At 37.1% G+C, this 22,331-nt stretch overlaps 1 protein-coding gene across 1 annotated transcript in view; it reads right to left on the reverse strand.

Moving 5' to 3' along the window:
- Positions 1–22,331, reverse strand: part of SEMA3C (semaphorin 3C) — a 184,637-nt gene that overhangs the window by 88,067 nt on the left and 74,239 nt on the right. Inside the window, exons 3-5 of the mRNA XM_021689514.2 lie at positions 10,809–10,969; positions 9,591–9,653; positions 683–802 (exon numbers count right to left, since the gene is read on the reverse strand). Coding sequence (XP_021545189.2) covers positions 683–802; positions 9,591–9,653; positions 10,809–10,969 — 344 coding nt within the window. The remainder of the gene's footprint in view (positions 1–682; positions 803–9,590; positions 9,654–10,808; positions 10,970–22,331) is intronic.

Consider the following 22,331-nt stretch of genomic DNA (forward strand, 5'->3'; position numbering starts at 1 on the left):
AGGGTAGACTATAATGTTAGTCTAAAATGAAAGTATGATCTATTAATTTTAGAAAGTTCTTTTCAGCAAAGGCATTTGGCATCCTGCTTTATATATCTTGCACACTTATCTCATAAAAGTTTACCAAATTTGAAAGTTAAATAAGAAATTACTTAAAATAGCTTTAAGAAAGGTATACTACAATATTTCTATAATTTGGAGCAAATAGTATCAATACCTTCTTTTCTAAATAATTATAAAATTACACCATTTTTCTTTCCTGCATCTTTTGCAGCTTTTTTATTCAGAAATATATGTATTTAGTTGAAGGCAAAAGCTACACTTTAAGTAACTTGGAGGACAGTACCCAAATGAAATATATTTTGAATTAAAAGGGCTTGAATGGGGGCGCCTGGGTGGCTCAGTCGTTAAGCGGCCGCCTTCGGCTCAGGTCGTGATCCCAGGGTCCTGGGATCGAGCCCCACATCGGGCTCCTGGCTCAGCGGGGAGCCTGCTTCTCCCTCTCCCCCTGCTCATGCTCTCTCTCTCTCTCTCTCTGTGTGTGTGTCTCAAATGAATAAATAAAAAATAAATAAAAGGGCTTGAACCTTTGATTGATTACAACTTTTTTAGATTCAAATACAGTTTTAAGAAATCTTTGACACTAACACTAAAACTAATAATGAAAAATTGTTACACTTACCTCTGATCTCCTCCCTCGATTCAAATAAGTACACACAGGGCTGAAAGCACCACTCCCACAAACATACAAGTGAGTGCGGTTGAAAGCCTGAATTACACGGACGAAGTTCCCACAGCCATGCTGAAAGAACAAATGAATAAGCAGTTAGTAATACAGTGACTTTTATTGCTATTTCTAAGTAGTACTCTCATATTCTGCTATATATTTTCCTTCCTGCTCTCACTTTTTTGTTGTTGTTAGCAGATAACAAGAGAATAACATGGTTTATTCTATTGGTTTACTTCAGGAAGAAGGTAGTTCAACTTGGATGAGTAAATTGGTATGTCTCTCTCATATTTTAATATTTTATATACTGTGTAAGTTTTTATGTTCTGAAACTTTATGAACTTACTCTATGTCTGAGGAAGTTGAGAAATTGAAAAGTACACCAAAATGTTTCCTCAAATGTTCCTCAAAACGTGGCATGTATGCACACACACGTTATATAAACATATTTTGAATGAAACTGTGCTTATACAATGTCCATATCATCGTTACCACATAATGGCAAACACTACTGGCTTTTACAGTGGGTGAATAAAGCAGATTGTAAACACATGCCAACATTGTGATGCGATCATTATCTCTCTGGCCTCCATTCCCCTAAAATACTTTCTTCCCCAGTTTTCTTTTCACCTGCTCCTAGTCCCACTATCGGAAAAGTTGTCATTTGTTCACGCAATGAAATGCAAAATATTATTGTAATTATAAGTTGACTCTGACCTTGCAGAAGTATATAAACATGGTCAGCATCAAAGGTAGATCTCTTTGAATTAATCACTGCATGTTGTATATTGCTAGGCTCACTATCCCTTCTTGACTACAAATTAAGCAAGCCTGAGCTTGAATGTTGTTTTCTTTAGTCATTTTTCTTCACAAAAAACATCATAAAAATGATTTTAAAGGGGTGCCTGGGTGACTCACTTGGTTACGTGTCTGACTTTGGTTCAGGTCATGATCTCAGGGTCCTGGGATCGAGCCCCACGGTGGGCTCCCTGCTCAGCAGGGAGCCTGCCTGTCCCTCTCCTTCTGCCTTCTCCCCCACTCGAGTTCTCTCCCTCTCCTTCTCTCTCAAATAAATAAAATCTTTAAAAAAATAAAAGATAAATAAAAATGATAAGGACAAAATTTTTATTTTTTATTTATTTTTATTTATTTATTTGAGAGAGAGAGAATGAGAGAGAGAGCATGATATAGGGGAGGGTCAGATGGAGAAGCAGACTCCCCGCCGAGCAGGGAGCCCGATGCGGGACTCGATCCAGGGACTCCAGGATCATGACCTGAGCCGAAGGCAGTCGCCCAACCGACTGAGCCACCCAGGCGCCTCCAGTGTCAGGTTTTGAAACACAGCCGCTCCTGAGATGAAACACCAGAATGCTGCCCAATTTGGCAGGCGGACAGCTTGGGCACAGGGTGAAAGTGGGGATCTGATGGAAACCAGGGACAAAGGAGGGGTCATTGTTTGGGCATCTGAGAGGGCTTACCTAAGAGGGGTGGCATGTATTTTCGACTCAGAAAAGGAGAGAACAGGACTCGATCCCAGGACTCCAGGATCATGACCTGAGCCGAAGGCAGTCACTTAACCAACTGAGCCACCCAGGTGCCCCAGGACAAATTTTTTTATAAATAGATATATTAAAAGGTAACAGTGGTTTTCCCATGGGTAGTCAGACAGCATATATTTCTTTTTTTTTTACTCTTTTAAAGTACCATATTACTAATTTTTTATAAGCACATTTATTATTTATATTATTAGTAAAGTAAAAAAAAAACAACCAATTCTACTAAAGTAGAAGTTAATTTTTTTTTAGCAGTCAAGTTTAAATTTAAGTCAATATTATTTTACATTTTCTCACAATATTCTCCTTTTATATTACTCGCCAGCGAACAGATGCTTATTTTTATATGTTGTAATTTTATACATGTTTTTATCATGGATTTTATTATGAAATAATCATTAGCTCTGTTGTCAAAGAAATTAATCCTTACAGACCAGACTATACACTTTGTTTTTATTTTAAGACATCAAGAGTTTTTGTTAAATATATAGCGTCACTGTATCTTGACACCTGTTTATATAGAGGTACCTGGAAATTGACTACATAACTGCAGATGATAATGTGTTTCTCTGTAGAAAAAGAATAGATGAAGTATGGTGTTTATATAATACATCCAGGTTTAGGTTATCGACTTGTGTTTATGTTTTTTCACATACAAGTTTAATCATTCTGGGATTCTGTATATTCTATTTTCCCATATAAGACATGAATTCAATTCTATTAATAATAGATTATATGTCGTCTTGAGTTTTGTAGGCCGTTTACTGTCATGAATTACTGGTATTGGTAAAAAGAAAGACATCACTAATAAGTACTGTATTTCAAATACAGATTATACTTGTTTCATGTATATGTTTCTATCTCTCTATATATTTTATATCTATTTATCATGGTCAGTATTTGTTGGGAATTTACCATGCACTAGACTTTGGAATGATCATTTTACATATTTAACCTGTTTTACTTCCCAGGGGGTTTGATTTCTCACTTTTATAGCTCACATTTATTGAATGTACTTACGCCATTTGGGCACTTCACATTCATTCAGTTTGGTACAACTCAACTCCTTTTAGAAAAACAGAACTTAGAGCTTTTTTAGTTAATTTGCTTGAAGTCATTGAGCTAGAAACAGGTAAAACAGATTTTCAAGCACATGTGTGTCTAACATTGAATCTTGTACTTTTAATCACTTTATAATTTGTCACTGGGTGAGGAATCCACAGTGGGGAAAGTTTTTACAAGTTATTAATGTTTGCAGAGCTCTTAATCCTTTGATGTTATGTATTTTTAATCCTCAAAGCAATGCTCTAATTAAAGTATTAGTCCCATTTCATTGATGAGGAAACTGAGTCCCAAAGAAGTTAAATGAAGTGCTGGGTCTGGAACCATGGTTACCCTCCACCATCTAGTTTTTCTAAAGAAAGGGGTGGATTCACCATGAAACAGATTCCCAGACTACCTGATAATGCCCAGTGTGCCCCTCCAACCTTCCCCACAGAGAAAAAGACAAAGGAAAAACAAATCAGTTAATTACTGGAAATCATTTTCTAGGTCTTTTCTGTTTCCATAGTTTTTGTCCACATTATTTCTGATTTAGACCACAGCAATCATATCAATGCTATCCAGCAAATATTTACTGAACTCGTTCTATGTAAACACTGTATATGGTGCCAACAACACTGAAATGAATAGATTCAATTTCTCCTTTCAGAAAAAGGAAACCATAATATATGAGGCTGTGTAGATGCTATAATAGAGTTATATTTTTTCAAAAATATGCTACAGGAGGAGAGAAGAGAGAATGAATAATGCTGACCTGGGTGTAAGAGTTTGAAAGGGGGTGTCATTGGAACTGGAACTTGAAGAATAAGCTAGATACTTTGACAGGCAAAAGCACAAAGAAAGAGCTTTCCGACAGAAAAAAAAGAACATGAACAAAAAAAAATACTGGGGGCATGACAGAGCAGGATTTACTTGGGAAGCGGTGCCTAGAGGGGATAGTGAATTACTGTGTGATGAAACCAGAGAGGCAATTAGAGTTGGTCTGTCATCATGCCACAGTCTTCAGATGGGCAGTAGATGGTGGATTTAAGTGTACAAATCTCAGAGCCAATTGACCTGGGTACAAACTCTAGATTTACCTTTCAGTAGCTGTTTGAACTTGAGACATTTACTTAGCCTCTCTGTGCTTCAATCTTTTTACCTGTAAATGGTGCTGATAACATTTGTTGTGAGCAATCGTGTGTGGAATCGTGTCTAGCACACAATAAATATGCACAGTGTCAGATATTGGATTCTTCCATATGTATTTTTTATTTCAGTGGTCAGAAAAAGTCTGGTGAAGTGGACAGGGCATTTTTCCTGAACAGAGCTTAGTACAGGTCCTGACCATAGCAGACATCTATGAAAGGTTTGGAGAATGAGCCTTCAGTGAAGTTTAAAACTGTGGATTTTTTTTTTTTTTAATTGCTTAGTCCTTTTTTAAAACTGCTTCCTGGTACAATGCTAAATGAAAAATCATGCTGTTAACATTATGCAGAATACCATTTTATTTATATTCCTACAAATTTCAAACAATAAAGTGCTGTAAAAATATACACCCAATTTTTAAGTGATTACTTTGAGTAGTGGAATTTATTTTATTTACTTAATAGTAATATACCACTTACCATGTGCTATGTACTGTACTAAGCTCTCATCAACTATTAACTCATTAATCCTCATAACAACCCAGTAAGGTACGTACTATGAGAATGCCCATTATGCAGACAAGGAAACTGAAGCACAGAGAGGTTAAGTCTCTAGGGTGAAAGAGCTCAGAAGATATTGTTTTCTGTTGCTTTTTACATGCTCTTCTAGGTCTTCAAAGATTTCTGTATTGAACATGTATTTGTTATGTAATTTTTAACATAGATGTTTTTGAAAATATGTCCTGGAGCACAGATGCATAAGGCTTTAAAAATATTGACTCTTCATGGCCCAGACTATGCAATGGGGAAAAAAGCCCTCTTATTCTTTTCTTCTTGGCCTACACTTCTTTGGTGTGAGCAATAAATCAAGGTATTTTGATAAATATATTTCTAAAGAAAATATATTTTCCAGTAGTTTGGGATCCTTTGGTCACATAAATAGGGAAACTGATATTCCTCAATTAATAAAGATTGACATTGTGTGCATGTAATGCACATATGTCTAAATATATGTAATCCTGCTTAATTTTCCAACGATCTCTTACAGTATTTACTTAGTGCGTTCATTATGCCCTATCTCATTGGATATGTTTGACAGCATATGTGCTACTGTGTAAGCTCAATTTATTTAGAGTATGAATAAAATATTAACATTTAGAAATAAATGGAGCATGGAGGAATGTGAATACATAGGGACAGAGAGGGAAATGGGAGGTGGTTACAGTCTCTTTAGTGAGGCAGAAAATTAGCTATATTCCCACCATGATAATGTATTTTCTTTATAAACATTACCTTATTATTATAGATATATGATTACTGGGATCAAATTTTAGTTTATCTTGAATTATTTTCTAATAAGTGTTATTTTCTCTAATTAAAATTTGGTACATTAAAAAAATCTAAAGGAATAAGAGATGCTTGAGTCCATGCTGTATATTTTCTTTCAGTTGCTACAGCAGTATGGATTTTAATTGTCACTAGCTTATGTTTTGCTTAAGTAGATGATTAATATAATATTTAACATCAAAATATTTTAATTTAATCAAAATGAAATTCTAAAATATGTGCAAAATGAATTTACTAAAAATACTATTAATTTAAAGGCATCAATAAACTCACCATCCACCGCGTCCTACCCCCAACTTCTGACGATTACTTGGAACAGATTCCCATGCTTGGTTTGAATTTTTTCAGATCTTGTTTAACTTGATATGGATCTGAGCACAGAGAATAACGACACTACCCAGTATTTCCAATCAGTAAGGGGAGACTTATAGTTACAAACACAGTACAACATGTGCCCGTGTTTCCAGTGTACACAGAGGGACAGCCAGCCTAGCCCCAGGTGGGCAGATGAGACTTTACAGAGAAGTGACATCTGCACTGTTACTTGAGAGGGTAAGTAGGTGACTCCCAGGTTAAAAAGATGGGAAGATGATTGAATAAGAAGGGAGTCACATGTACTTGGGGTCAAAGGCTGAAAAGGAAAAGGGTGTAACTTATTTCAATTTCAGTATCATTGAAATAAAATAAAGAAAAAGATTAACATAGACCTAATGTAGTTGCCAACAGATCTATCAAAACTTTCTTAAATATCCCAGCTGCAGCGTGTTTTTCTTTGTCTTTTGTGGGTATCCTTAGCATTTACCGAATTCTTCCTAGTGAGATGGCATGTTTTATCAGATAAGACCGAGAGTGGGCCCCCTCCCACTTGCTAGCAGGGCAGCTGTGGTAAGTTCCTCACTCTTAGTGATTGTTTTTTATCTTAAAAATGTGAATGGTGACAATACTGTCCATCTTGTAGCGCTATTGCGAGGATTAAAAGAAAGACTTAGAACGGTGCCTGGCCCATTCTGTTAAACGTTGGCTATTACTATTTGGTAGTTACTGCATATATGTCTCATCATCTCTAGTATCTTGTAAAGACTCTTAAAGATAGAGACTCCATCTTCTTCACCTTTGGTTCCTTCATAATAGGTAACTGATTTGCACAAATTAAAATTCCAGTGTTTTTAAATAAAATATTGCATATTAGATGATATTTCTTCTAACAGAATTAAGAGATGATTAACTATTTAATTTCATTAAAGCATGTAATAAAAATACGTTGTTCTGTAGAATTTCTAAAGACTATTTTGCCTTCTTTTCCTACCACTGGTCTTTTTCTTGTGGCCTGATTAAAGGACACTTCTCTCTAAGTACTTCTTCACATGTACGAAATGAGCTGGAATTGTCAAACATTCTCTTCTCTTGCATAGACAGAACATGTATTTGAAAGAGTTAGTTTGATTATTTCCCAGGACCCAACAATGTTGGCCATATTAGAACAGAACCCTCCACCAGTTACTTCTGTTATGTATACTAACTGGCTACATAGCAGAATTTAAAGATATCCATGAATGATATTACAGCATGATAAAACTATGGGAAAATGTAAGCATGTATTAAAGATTTCATCTAATGACTCTTAATTATAAGAAAGCAAATGACAGAGCATTTCTATTTTGCCAAAGGGAGAAAGACATCAAATTACTTGGCTAAGATTCTTCAGAAAATCAACACCAATCTTTGAAAAGAGAATGTGCAATGGTATCTAAATCCTACATATTCTGTCCGTGATGCTTCATATGAATGGGAAATGAAAATCTTTTGAACAAAGAGGACAACTAAATCCAGTAATTATAGCCACAGGATATTATTGTGGCAAAAGGCAAGACATGGTAGGATACACATCAGCGGGCCAAATCTCTACATTAGAGAATGAAAGAAAACAATCAAATTCATGCACAATTATTGAAATAATAGCTTCATTGGACAAAAAAAAGACTTCTCCACAACATTATACTTTCTACTATTTGTTCCCTAGAAGACAAGCATAATGTATTCTTTTGAGTGTTTCTTACACATTTTTCTGGATTTTTTCCTATATGCTACGGCCCAGCAGATCCCATGGGGAGCAAATATGCCTCTGCAAGCTCCTTCTGCCCATTTGAAAATTTCTCTTAAAAGGTGAATTCTAAAACTGAAAACATGAGACCCGGAACTGAGTCACTCCTGGTGACCTCTCAACAACACCCTCCAGTGAGACCCAGAGTCTTCCATGGCCCTGTCTCACACCAGACCTTTTCAGAACCTCATATCTGGATGGTTAAGAGTCAATGAAAATGAAAGTTTAATTTCCACACTTCCTCTTTTCACAAGGATCATTCTTTTCCTTGAACCACCGTGATGAATCTCTGAGACCCTCACTATCAAAGCTCAGTGCATAGCCTTGGACCCTGAAGACAGCATTTCTTACCTCTACACTTAACAATGAGTGCTTAGTCAACTTTTTTTTTTTTAATTTTATTTATTTATTTGAGAGAGAATGAGATAGAGAGAGAGCATGAGAGGGGGGAAATTCAGAGGGAGAAGCAGACTCCCCGCTGAGCAGGGAGCCCGATGCGGGACTCGATCCCGGGACTCCAGGATCATGACCTGAGCCGAAGGCAGTCACTTAACCAACTGAGCCACCCAGGCGCCCTTAGTCAACATTTTTTACACGAAGTCAAAGCTGTTATTTCTTATGACCTCAGAGCTGATTGTGTGTATGTGTGTGTACAAATACTAGTTTTTCTACCCAGCCACCATATTTCAACTTCATACCTGCATAAGCACATACTTCCATGCTCATTTGATCAATGTTGACTTCTCCAGCAAGATAATAAAGTTGAGGAAAGTCAGACTGTCTATTTTAGTATACATTATGTCTGTAACAATAAACACTATGCCAGACACATAATAGGGGCTCAATCTGTATTGGTGGAATGAATGACTGAAAAAGTAAATAAATCCATAAAAAAAAACCTTCTTTACCAAATCATTTGTGTAAGAATGGGTAATTCTGATATACGGTTCCATTATATTTTTTGCATTTTGAGACAAGAAGGTAAAATGACATACATGCTTCATTATAAAATTAAATAACGTATACATAAAAGACCGGGTCTTTGTTTTATAATATTCGAGAATAATTGAATGTGTCAGTTTCAGCAAGTTGTTTGCAGAAATCCATATAGATTTCTTTCTTAACTCTTTATATGGAATTCTGCCTAAAGATATACAATTTGTACAAATGTTGCACACTGAACATTTATTGATATTCATGTCTGTCTTGATTTTTGTTTCCATGGTTATTTTTAACTAACAAAGATACCAGTAATCATTGGTGATTTAAGCCTCTGGAATGTGCTGGCTCACCAGTACCCTTTTGCCGAGATCTTTCTTTGGAAAAGCCCACATGGTATCTGGGAGCTTCTCCAGACACTTGCATTATCATTATTTCAGTGGCCTGCTGAGAATTCTGCAGGTTGGATCCACTGGAACAGGGGTTATTACTGAAATCCATCACGAAATGTGTCAGAATGCAATAATGAAAGCAAGGCAAGAAATTTTTACCCAGTCAGGAATTCCTAAGTTACAGTGTTTAAGAGTTCCAATTTCTTTGCATTTACATTTTTTACCATGTGTCCAGCCGAAGATTTAAAATACCAACACCCTTTGTCTCACTCTTGGCTGCACTCGAAGTACATGGATTCAAAGACTAAATATTTAAGTTTTGGAGTTTTTTTAGGCACTCACTGTGGGATCTTTGCCAGCCATCTTGCACTCTTCGACTTTGATTGCAGATGCCGGCCAGAAAACCTGCTCAGAAAGGAAAATAAAGGTTGCATAATCTCACTTTTACGTATGAAAACTCAGTGCTCTTCATTTACTTTATGCTAACACATTTCTTTAAGGCATTTCTATATTTATATTTCAAGAGTTTTCTTTCAGTTTATAAACTTAAGTTTATAAACTTAAATTCATAAAAATTTTATTATTTTATTCTAATAATTGTTTTTATTTCTCCCATCAATTTTTCCTTTAACAAAAGTCTTTCAATAACATGTGCCCATTTCCTAATGACATAGTATTAAAATAAGGTCATTCATGTGTACAATAAAATGTATATTTCCCTCCTTTTCTACTATATTTTTCTCAACTGCTTACATCACAATGAATTTACATTTATATTACTATTTTGGTTTAATATTGTTTTTGGTAAACCACAGAGCCAGGCTGGTAGATTTACTTAAAACAGGCCCCTAGGTACTTCAACAGCTAAAATAACTTGGATTGAATCCAAGAGATTCCCTCTCTCAAAAATACTCAGCTAGTGTTCTAAGTCACTGTAGCCTTGGGTCAAGTCTGACAGTGATGATTATTTTTTTTTTAATTGTCAGCCATTGACCCTTGTTAAAATAATAAATTCAGAATTCTCCTTGTTATATTAAACTTATAATTTACTTTTACTTCTTTACTCCAATGAAGATCAATTTATGTCCTTCTTGTGAAATAGAAGATAAATATAGGTCATACCTGTTCACAGAACAGTGCACTTAACTGTTCCTTTTAGGCCTTCTTGGGTTACATACAGATGATAAGGTAGATTTTCCTTTAGTCTGATCATTTTTTTTCAGGCTATACTGTATGCTTCTTTCTGTCTGTCTATCTCTCTGTATACACACACACACACACACACACACACACTCGTATGCAAACACATACACAGGAAGTATTTTCTCATTTAGTTTCAGGTTTTGAAGTGTTAAAATCTATGAAGCCAGACAGTGAGAACTGAATTGATTATATTTTCAGTCCATGAGGTAAGTATGAACTTCCAATTATTTATTGACATGTGGCCTGTATTTTCTATAGTTCTAATGGAATACACAATATTTTCATTATATTTGAAATGTTTAAAGGAAAAGGAACCTAACAAAGTCAACATGGCCCTCATAGAAATGACAAACTTACACTCAAAGGTTCTTGACTTATATTGTTAATATTCAAGGAAAGAATGTGATCTTTGCTGCCCACATATATCCGGTCCTGATCTTCATCCATTAATAATATCCTGTAGTCTAAAGGGTGGTGGGATAGGCTGAAGTATTCAGAGGTCTTGGTTTCTCGAAGCTCTGAAATAGTGAACAGCACAGTAAAAATAGAGGATTTTGGTTCCATGATTCTATTATTTTAATGAAAACTATTTTATAGAAATATTTACCAAAAAAGTTAAGATATATTTTCCTTCCTACAATAATAAATTAATTTTAAAAGAGAATTATGGATAGACATTGGGGAGGGTATATGCTATGGTGAGCGCTGTGAATTGTATAAAACTGTTGAATCACAGACCTGTACCTCTGAAACGAATAATACATTATATGTTAAAAAAAAAAAAGAAGAAGAAGAAGAAGAAGATAGCAGGAAGGGAAAAATGAAGGGGGGGAAATCGGAGGGGGAGATGAACCATGAGAGACTATGGACTCTGAGAAACAAACTGAGGGTTCTAGAGGAGAGGTGGGGGGATGGGTTAGCCCGGTGATGGGTATTAAAGAGGGCACGTACTGAATGGAGCACTGGGTGTTATATGCAAACAATGAATCATGGATCACTACATCAAACACTAATGATGTAATGTATGGTGACTAACATAACATAATAAAATAAAATAAATAAAATAGAATTATGCTCGTGGTTATTTTTATTTATTGCCTCTATACTGAAGTAAAACATAAATCAATAAATGAAACGTTAAGTTTATGATACTATTTTATTAAAAATTATTCACATTTTGTAAGAATCTCAACTCAGTTTTATCACTGGCTATCATCAGCTCAAAACTAAAATAGATCAGGCAAAAAAATATAGCAAAATATAGCAAATGAGCAGATTGAACAACAACAACAAAAAAAACCAAAAGTAATGACAGTGTGATGTCTTCTTAGCTTCTCTTCTATTTTATGGTTGTAATCAATACATTTATCATTTTAGGATTGGTATTTTCTACTTTAAATATTTACCTTACTTTCTCAACATAATTCTAACTAGTTTGATGTCTTTTTCTAGAAATTACTTGAAAACAAATCTACTCTTTGCCCATTATACCTCCTTCAGAAGGCTATGTTGTTTAAATGACAGTCTACCTATGTATATATCAAAAAGTAAACCATAAATATTCAGATGACCTGAATGTTTAGATTTTCAGTATCTCAATGATCACTGACCCATGCTCACTTAACTTCTACATTATGTGTAAAATTTGTGCCTGTGTAGCTGAACTCTGAAGACAACGAATGCACCATGACAATTAAAAAAATCAATAATCAGTATAGCAGATTCAACTTTCTTTCCAGCCAAAATGCTCCTTTGTACAATTTACACCTTTCCCATTCAAATGGTTCAGTATTTCTTTGTTCTTGAGATTATGATCTTAAGAGAGTGACAAACTGTACAAAGGAGTTTGCTTTCATAACTTACTGTTTCAATGATGAAATATTTCTAAATTTTAGATGTTGAATCACAAATACACTTCTAGAAATTCTCATAGGCTGTGGTGTGACTTAAACCAAAACCTGAAATGATAAGAATTCTTATAGAAAGCCATGAACTATATTCTGTGAACTCTTGGGCCATATCCCATATGTAAAGATAGAGAAGTCACAAATTTAACCTATTTCCTGGGCATATCAGTTCAGAATGTTTGCCATTATATTCTTCAAGCAGTTCTATATCTAGCCAAGAATCTGAAAATGTCATGGGAGTAGCACAGTGATTATGAAGCCTGGCTGTGGTACCAAACTTCCTGTGACATCGAACAAGTTACATAACCGCTTTGGGCTTTAATTTTCTCATTTGCAAAAAACAACAATATCACCTCTACCAAGAGGTCCCATGGACATCAATTGAATTAATACATGTAAATATTAGAAATGAATGACAGAAGAAGTATACAATAAATTCTAATAATTATTAGTTAGTATTAGTATAGTATTATCAAATTTGTATTACTATCAAAAAGATATTGAATTAGATAAATAGATACACATTTTTCTTTTTTTTCCCCCTTTTCTTTTAAGGAGCTAGATTCCTAAAATTACTAACACATGATCATAAAACATAGCCTGTGATATTTTGCCCATACAATGACAGTAAAGTGTAGGATTTTTTTATGTGGAAGTTATAAAAATACCTCAGTGGGGCGCCTGGGTGGCTCAGTCGTTAAGCGTCTGCCTTCGGCTCAGGTCATGATCCCAGGGTCCTGGGATCGAGCCCCGCATCGGGCTCCCTGCTCTGTGGAAGCCTGCTCCTCCCTCTCCACTCCCCCTGCTTGTGTTCCCTCTCTCGCTGTCTCTCTCTGACAAATAAATAAAATCTTTAAAAATAAATAAATAAATAAAAATAAAAATATCTCAGAAGAGTCTTGAGAAGTCAATCATGAGAGAAGACAAGAACAAAAGACATTGAAAGATGATTTTATTATTATTTTTTAAAGATTTTTTTTATTCATTTGAGACACAGAGATACAAAGAGAGAGAGAGAGCATGAGCGGGGGGAGAGGCAGAGGGAGGGGGAGAGGCAGAGGGAGGGGGAGAGGCAGAGGGAGAGGGAGAAGCAGGCTCCCCGCTGAGCCAGGAGCCCCATGTGGGACTTGATCCCAGGAAGTTGGGATCATAACCTGAGCCAAAGGCAGACGCCCAACCATCTGAGCCACCCAGGCGCCCCGAAAGATGACTTTAAACAAGAGACTAGATGACAGATCTTGAACTCAGAGATTTGAGATGCAGAGTGCTGTGTGGCGTGCTAACCTAGTTCTAAGTTACTGAGCCTCAGTAGGCATCATAGACAGATAGGTGATGTGGTTGGCAGCAGTGGTACCACTGGCCCAGAAACTGGAACTGCTTCTTTCATGAGGAAAGCAAGACAGGGGAGAGGGACGTCATTCAGGAAAAAAAGTCAGCCCCTGCCAGACCAGAGGTTATTGCTGAAATAGGGGGAAAAAATATCCAAGAGCTCAGAACATGAGAGAGAATACAGAATCCAACAAATGTCACTCAGAGTTTGCAAAGATAAAGGCTGCCTTGATTTTGCCTAAAATTTACATAAAGCTTGCTTTTCATCATATGGAGGAGACTCATGGTTGTATAATTCCTCTATAAAAACATCAGGAGAAGGATATAGCTTGGGGTGAAGAATAGATGTTCAACATATACCTCTTCAATAAATAACTCTCAGTGAAATACATGGATTATAGAAGTAAAATGTGACTGAGTTCATGGCCTCTGGGGCCCAACCACTGGAGTCTGAATCCAAGCTCCGCCATTTCGTTTCTATATGTTCTTGGCAGGTGCGTTTATCCCTCTGCATTCTAGTGTCCTCATGTGTAAGATCAGAATAATAATAATAGTACCTACCTCACAGGGGTGTTGTGAGGTTTAAATTGTTGATATACATCAAGTACTCAAAAGAGTGCCTGTCCCATAGTGACATGGGTTACATTATTATGACTTGGGAAAAGACATCAAGCTTCAGCCAGCAAGGTAAGAATAATTCCTTACACATGGAGGAAACATGGAGGACAAGACTGCCTGGTTTTTATGTATTCATGTATTTAATACTTCATTTTTTTTACATGTAGAATGTACTCAAAGTATTTGAACAGGAGAGTGAAATGATAAAATAAGTCATTTTTAAGGAAAATAATTTGTTAGAGTGGCAGGATAATTTTAAAGTATGTGAGGATGGAAAACTAAGAGATGAGGATATTCCAGATATAATGTTGATAAAGATGCTGATATGCTAAAAGTGGAAAGGAAGAGTTGATGTGCAGAATGCTTAAAATAAAGGATTTGGAATTGACTTTATATGAAGCTGGTCTGGGGGGTAAAAGGAAGCTGTAAACTAAGAAAAGGAGAAATGAACATGCCCTTACTAGTTTTGGGGGATTTGAAAAGGAAATTTCTTTGGTAGAGAGATTGCTTGAATGTTGACAGATTAAATTCAAATTAAAGCAGTATGTCCCACAAACATGTAAAATTAGAATAGCAATTTGCCATTAGAAGTATCAATCTGCAAGTAGAGTTTTTCCTGTTCTTCTCAGGGGTTATGTGAGTCTCTGAGAGTCGACAGCTCTGAGGAAGCCCTGAGAAGAAGCTCTGAGGGGAGTAAATCTAAAGTGAAAAGCAAAACACAGAGATGCACTGATTGCTTCATCCAAAAAGAGCAGCTCTGTAACTGAAACTGAAAGCAAATCATGATGTACAGGCAACAGTGTGGTATTGGGCGGGGGAGTACACAATCCAAGTCAGACAGTTCTGAGTTGAAATCCTAGCTTCATCACTTACTGAGTATAGTATTTTAAGAAAACTACCACACTTTGCCCAGTTTTGATTTCCTCATCCATAAATCGGTTATATTAATACCCTCAAGGGATGTTGCACCAGCACACAGCAGAGGATCAGGGTGTGCTCGTTTGAGCAGGAGACATTATTGACCTTCCATCTAACAGAACTTTCCTTGTCTTCCCTGTGGGCAGAGCTGGTCTATATAGAACATAGTCGTCCCACCTCACCCCTAGCCAGGGAGTGGTTTAAATGGGACATGTGATGAGTTCTGGTCAATGAGATTTAAAGGGAAGCCTTCTGCAGGGGTACTGGAAGAGATTTCTTCCGTCTTCAAGACTGGCACAAGAAAAGAGGTGATTTCGTTTTCTGCCTCTGGACATTTGTACGTGAGGGATATGATACGTGCCTCAGTTGCTAGCTGAGAATGGCTTACCAAGCCGATTGCTAGCTGAGAATGGCAAGCAAAATTTAGGGAAAAAACCTGGCTGAAGAAATGATTTAATCTCTGAACTCACCCTGGAACGGCTCACCCTGGACTACTTCTGTTATATAAAATTTAAAAAAACAACAACATGCTTTTTTTTTTAGACACATTGAGGTTTGCATTTCCTGTTGTTGAAACCCTTCCTAGGGGCACCTGGGTGGCTCAGGAGGTTGAGCTTCTGCCTTCAGCTCAGGTCATGATCCCGGGGTCCTGGGATGGAGCCCCGTGTAGGGCTCTCTGCTCAGTGGGGAGCCTGCTTCTCCCTCTCCTACTCCCCCTGCTTGTGTTCCCTTTCCCGCTATGTCTCTCTCTGTCAAATAAATAAATAAAATCTTAAAAAAAAGAAAAGAAAAGAAAAGAAAAAGAAACCCTTCCTAACTGCCACATCTTCCAAGTATTCATAGCCCCTACCTGTCACCTTCTCATTCTTTCTATCATGGTTTGTTTCGTTCCAGTATTTTTTCAAATAATCATTCTTTCTTTTTCCCTTCTCTTCCTAATCTATACTGAAATAAAACCAAGAGTGTGATCTTAGCCAGGAAAACAGCCTCAACTAAATTTTACTTGCAAGTAACAAACAATGGCAGTTTTCCTCTTTATCTGTTTCATTAGAAAATAATCAATCTCTTGCATTAATTCAAATACCAGAGGGAGCAATAACCGCATTAGCTGAAGACCTTTCTGGTCCAAGGATTTTATCTATCTTTCTGAGCCATAAAGCTATCTTCAAATTTAATTACCTGCCGCCCATCGACAGTTGACAGCTGTTAACCAAGGAAGATTTACTTAGGAAGTGCCCTGTTAGAAACCTAGAAGCCAAGGTTATTTTGTTTAAACGCTATTTAAGTTGCTGTTAGTTAGCCATAATTGAACTCTGGAGCTTGGGAAAAAACAAAACAAAACAAATCTTTTAGCATAAAGAGATGAGTTCAAAGGATTGAGGATTTTTATCTATAAAAAGAATGACTGAAGAATCCATCATTTTGGTTTAATGTAGATCCAACATAAGTCAAATGAATGAGTCAATGATTTGGTCACAGTGAGAGAAAATGACTGATTTAATGATTTGGCTAGTGAGAGAAGGAAATCACAATTACTGGTCTTTCATCTAAACAAGTCAAAGAAAACACCGTCTTTTTATTTCTTTAAATCTTAACAATGATGTCATCGTTTTTATACGTGTTGGAGGTACCACTTGTGCTGTTTCTCAGAACATGCTCAACTGATTGAGAAGGAACCTTGGCTGAGAGTATGTAGTATTAGAAAATGCAGTGCCCCACAAAGGGCAGTGTAGGTCTCTAAGTCCCTGGGAAAATCTCCTGGGAAACAGTATTTAAAAAAAAAAAAAAATTGCATGCTTCTATCCTGAAATCTGCATTATTGTAGAGTTCTATGATGGAAAATTACTGTAATGCCTTCCATGCCAATGCTCCCTGAGGGAAAATTTGCAGCACAATATGCTTACCTGAAATTCATGTATTGACATGGATTTTCCTTTGTAATAGAAACTACTGTGGGCCTTGAGAATTTAACCAAGGTTGGGAGAACAATACATTCTCCCAAAATATAAACTCTAGCGATATAAGCTTCTGTGTTCACTTGAATATAGTCAATAAATTGCTGTAGCAATTACAACATAATTTAATATACAGTAATATATGGTCTATAAACACTCTATCTCTAACCACGTAGAACTAACGTTTGTTCTCTATTGAACTAGTCGGAGATCTTAACATTTCTGTGGTGACTAAGTCAATAAAAACTCATTCATGTGCTCAGAAATGTGATCTTGGTGGAGGAGGGTAGAGAGTTTTTCTCTTTCACGAACAATATATAGCTGTTAAACTATTAAGTAGGGGGACTCATTCACTCAGAACACTACATTATCTTTGGCCTTTTATAAATGACAAGTAGAAGATTAATTGAGTGAAAATCAATTCCCAGCAACTCTCTATTAGAAGCATTCGCTATGGTTACTTATTAATTATATTTAAAGTTCATGATGTATTATTAACTTATGTATTCGATACGTATATATTGAGCCCTTACCACAGCCGACTAGACACTGCTCAAATACCAGGACACAAATATGAAGATCCCAGGCCCTCACAACAATTCCAAATCTTATCTTACATTCTGTTATTCTGTTTGGCTAGCCCAGCGTGACCTTCTCAACATAAACCCTAGCTCTCCCCCAGGCAGAATGCGCATCTACAGATTTCAAAGTAAATCCTTAGGATATCTTTTACTTCAGAGATATTGCCACTGACAGGATAATTTCCTCTCCAGAATGTCTTATCTCAGAAGAATGTTAAGTAGAGTGGGCTTAAATGACCCATCCTCTCCCTGAGGCTCACTATTTTGAAACTGGGTTAGAAACTGAACTTCACCTGTCCCCTTAGGACAAACAGGCAGATAAAGACAAGAGCAGTCAAACTTCACCAGAATGAAAAGATAGCTCCTAATTCTTACAGCAAAGAGAGGTCAGAAGGCATATTGTTAAAACCATATTTGCTTTAAAATAATAGCCCCAAATAGCCACCACTTGTGGGCTTACCAGTAGGAGTAATGGTTCTAGGTGCTTTATAAACTTATTTCATTTAATTGGCATTCAAAGCCTTTGTGTTAGGCCTCAATGTTATTCCTGTTCCACACATAATGAAACTAAAATTCACAGAATTTGAGCCATCTAACCAAGGTCACACAGTAATGAGTAAAAGAGGCTAGAGCAAGGATTCAAGGCAAGGTGAGTTCCTTAATCCATGAATTCAACTGAATGCCCTCTTGTTTTTCAAATCAGACAGACTTTAGCACTATTTGTTGGTCTTCTAGCATGTTCATCCTGCACATGAGTCTGTGCAATACCAAATGTAGTCTAAGGAATGCCTCTGCCCCTCAAATTGTCTTTGTTAGTTTGAGGAGCGTGTCACGGAGTGAGGGGGAGAGGTGACCACACTCCAAACAACTTGAGAATGATCAAAAACTCTCAGGGATGCCGTTCTTACTAAACCATCATACCAAGTCCGAGAAAGGCTACTATGAAAGTGAGGTAAGAGTCAAACATAATTTCACGTAAAGGTAAAAAAGTTCTACTTTTCTGTGTTTTTTGATGGATGGGCATAATTAGCTAAGTAGAGGCAAAATGCCAAGTGGATGAGAGAAGGAATAAGGGAAACAGTTCTATTCAGTGAGCCTGGCCATGGAAGGGTAACAGTGAATACAGACTATCTCCCAGGAATTGTGTCAGAGGGAAAATTAGCCAATATACAGAAGCCTTTAAGAAGGATGGTTCTCATTCTAGTTTGCCTAAGATGGTCCAGCTTGTGGCTGTTTTCCCAGAAAAATTATCTATAGTGTCGCTTCTGTACTCTGAAAGGATTCGTGGTTTGGATGTTAAATTATATGGTCACTCCACTTTTAAGCCCCTTTTTCTTGTTTGACATGGCTTTCCATTACTTTTAGAACAACATCTAATATTCTTTGTGTCCTTACCATGATCTGGTTCAAGATTACCTCACTAAAAATCTCAATCATCACTTTTTGCCTATTTTCTTTTTGTTCTCACCCTTCTGACCCTTCTTTTCACATTTCCAAACATGCCTTCCTCCTTTCTGCCTCAGGGCCTTTGTACATGTTCTTCCTCCTGCTGACAGGATTCCTCCTGCCGTTTTCTAACCCCCACTCATACCTCAAAGCAGTAGTTTCGACGTAACTTAAATTGGATGCTTCATAAAGGCTTCCTTGATCCTCTAGATGAGGTCACGTCTCAGGTCTGTTGATATTTGCTCAATTTCCCTTTGTGGTTTTCTCTTAAAGACTGCCTGGAAGATCACTTGGAATGTTCTAAAATACCACGGTGGAGGGTGGGGGACTACATTCTATGACTTGCTAAGACCCTCTCTGTCTTCTGTAGAGTTTTACAGCTGAAATTGCCTCTGAATACAAGACAAAGTTCTTTGTCCATTCACAATCTACCCTTTATCTTGCTATATTGAGTCTTAGAATCTTTTAATCTTGATGAACTAAAAATTATGAGAATGAGGGGTGCCCGGGTGGCTCAGTCGGTTAAGTGTCCGACTCTTAATTTCAGCTCAGGTCATGATCTCAGGGTCATGAGATTGAGGCTGCATCAGGCTCCATGCTGGGCATGGAGCCTACTTGAGAATCTCTCTCTCTCTCCCTCCCCCTCTACCCTTCCACCCTTCCCTCCCCTGCTTGTACATGCTCTCTCTCAAAAAAAAAAAAAAAAAGATTCTCTCCCCCCCCCCCTCCCCTTCCCCCCAAACCCCTCCCCTTCCCTAAAAAAAAAAAAAAAAAAAAAAAAAACAGAAAAAATTATGAGCATGAGCCAATAAAATGAGAAAAAATGCTATCAAATTTCAAAAATTCAGGCTTACATGATTATAATTTATTCCTATTAAAAGGTAAGGTGTATGGATAGGAAGAGGGGGGATCATTTTTGGAATTAGCCAACTGGGGCTGAAGTTCTAGCCTCACCATTTGTTGATACAGCATTTGATTTACCCCCTTTCTCCCAATCACTCCCTTCTACCCACCCCAAACTTGGGTCTTGTATCTACAAAATAAAAGGAAGAATGAGATTATTTATAAATGAGAATGATCTCCAATGTTCCCTGCAGCAATAAAAATGTCCATGAAAATAATTCCTTTTCCACTGTTTACAAGTATTACCTACTGTTGTAGAATATCTGTAAAGCTAATGTAATCTTTCACATTACTATAAATCTCACAGGAAGAAAGGGTATGTTTAAAAACTATCTTAGAAATATGACCACAGAAACACAACTGTGTCTTTTCTGGAAAAAAGGAAGCTAAACCGAAACCTAAGGTGTACCTTTCCCTTCCCTAAAGCATATTCGATTTGTGTTGTGTAGTTCAATCAACTGGAGAATTACAAACTCTGACTGACCTCTCTTCTTCTAAGCTCACTTGGGAGACATGAAAGCACACTTCAAGGATGTTAGGTGTCAATCTCTGGCTCCTTGTATGGGAAGTGGTGGCTAGATTCTATCTCAGGGTGAAGAATATACAATTGGGAAATCGCTAAGATGTCTTGAGAGTCTCTGAACTGGAAGATAGTAACTTCTGGAAAGTAGCACCAAATCTGAATCTATTGTTAGGCTGTAGAGGACAGCATGGATGAGCTGAGCCATCATTATCATCACTGGTGTTCCTACTGTCAGGAAGGCCTCAGTTTCAGAGTGTCCACTTGAGAGGTAAACAAGGGAGATAACTTGTGGAGGAGGAAACACTTCATCTGACACCTCCTTTCTAGAACTCTTGACACTTCTGGAAAAGCTGCCCTGGGTAAGGTATTCAAAATCATCAGTCCAAGGTAGAAACCTAACAAAAGAAAGCCAAAACCAAAACAAAACAAAAAGAACAACTAAGGGGGATATAATAACAATTGGAGAATGGTGTAAATTAGTATGTCTCTACCAAATATAATATTATGCTTTCATTACAATTATTTATGTAGAGATTTGAAGATATGGAAAACATTTCTCATGCTACTAGATTTCAAAAGCAGGCTGTATTCAATATGAAAACTGTTAAAAATTATTCACAGAAAATAAGAGTAAGAGGAACTATTTTATGGAAAGTCTTTTGGTGGTGAGATATAGAAATTTAAAGACAAGAAGACAATCCCTCAAACCAACATGTGTACAATGGGCAGGAGGATAGGGGAGATTCCATGTGCTGGGTGAGGTCTCTTGTCACTTCTCACCCCCACAAAGTTCTGTAACTTTCACGCCACAGTTCTCTATGACACAAAGCTTACCTTTTATATCATACAGTAGGCTCTACACAAAATTAAAATATTCCTTGTGGTGTATATTTATTCAGTCATCCAACAGATAGTATATAAGCCAGGACTAGGTCAAAAGATAAACATTCTTGGTTGCTCTCCTCAAAAGTGGATGGTGCAGAATGGAGGGACACAAACAACTGCAGCACAAGAAGATGACTCAGGGGGTGCCTGTGTGGCGCAGTCGGTTAAGCGTGGGTCTCTGGGTTTCCGCTCAGGTCATGATCTCAGGGTCGTGACATTGAACCACCCGCCCCGGCCGAGGGCTCTGCATTCAGCATGGAGTCTGCTTGAGATTCTCTCTCCCTCTCCCTGCCCCTCCCCCTTTTACACTCTCTCTCTCTCTCTCTCTCTAAAATAAAGAAATCTTAAAAAAAAAAAAAAAAGAAAAGAAAGAAAGAAAGAAAGAAGAGAACTCAGGAAATTAAGGGAGAACTGAAGGAAGGTTAAGGCTTCCTGGAAGTAACAAGGAAATCTTAAACAGAAGGAAATGCTTGACCTTATGTCTTCATTCAACAAATATTAGTTGAGCCACTTTGTCTATTACACTAATAATCACAGTGATAAATGCCAACATTTACCAAATGCCAACAAAGTGTGGTAAAGACAGGATCAGTGTTTAAGGCGAGGGCAGCTGCTTTACATCAGGAGTCAGAAAAAGCCTCTGCAGCCAAGTGTCACATAAGCCGTGACCTGAGGAATAAATATGGGTTAATAAAGAAACATTTTCCAGGGAGTGGAAAGAACTTAAATAGAAACCCTGAGATGGGAGATTCAAGGATAATGAGAAGTTTCTGCAGTTGATAAAGAGGAGGATTTGAGCAGGCTTTGTCAAGCAG

This window comes from Neomonachus schauinslandi, chromosome 12 (assembly GCF_002201575.2).
Source record: "Neomonachus schauinslandi chromosome 12, ASM220157v2, whole genome shotgun sequence".
Classification (NCBI taxonomy): Eukaryota; Metazoa; Chordata; class Mammalia; order Carnivora; family Phocidae; genus Neomonachus; species Neomonachus schauinslandi.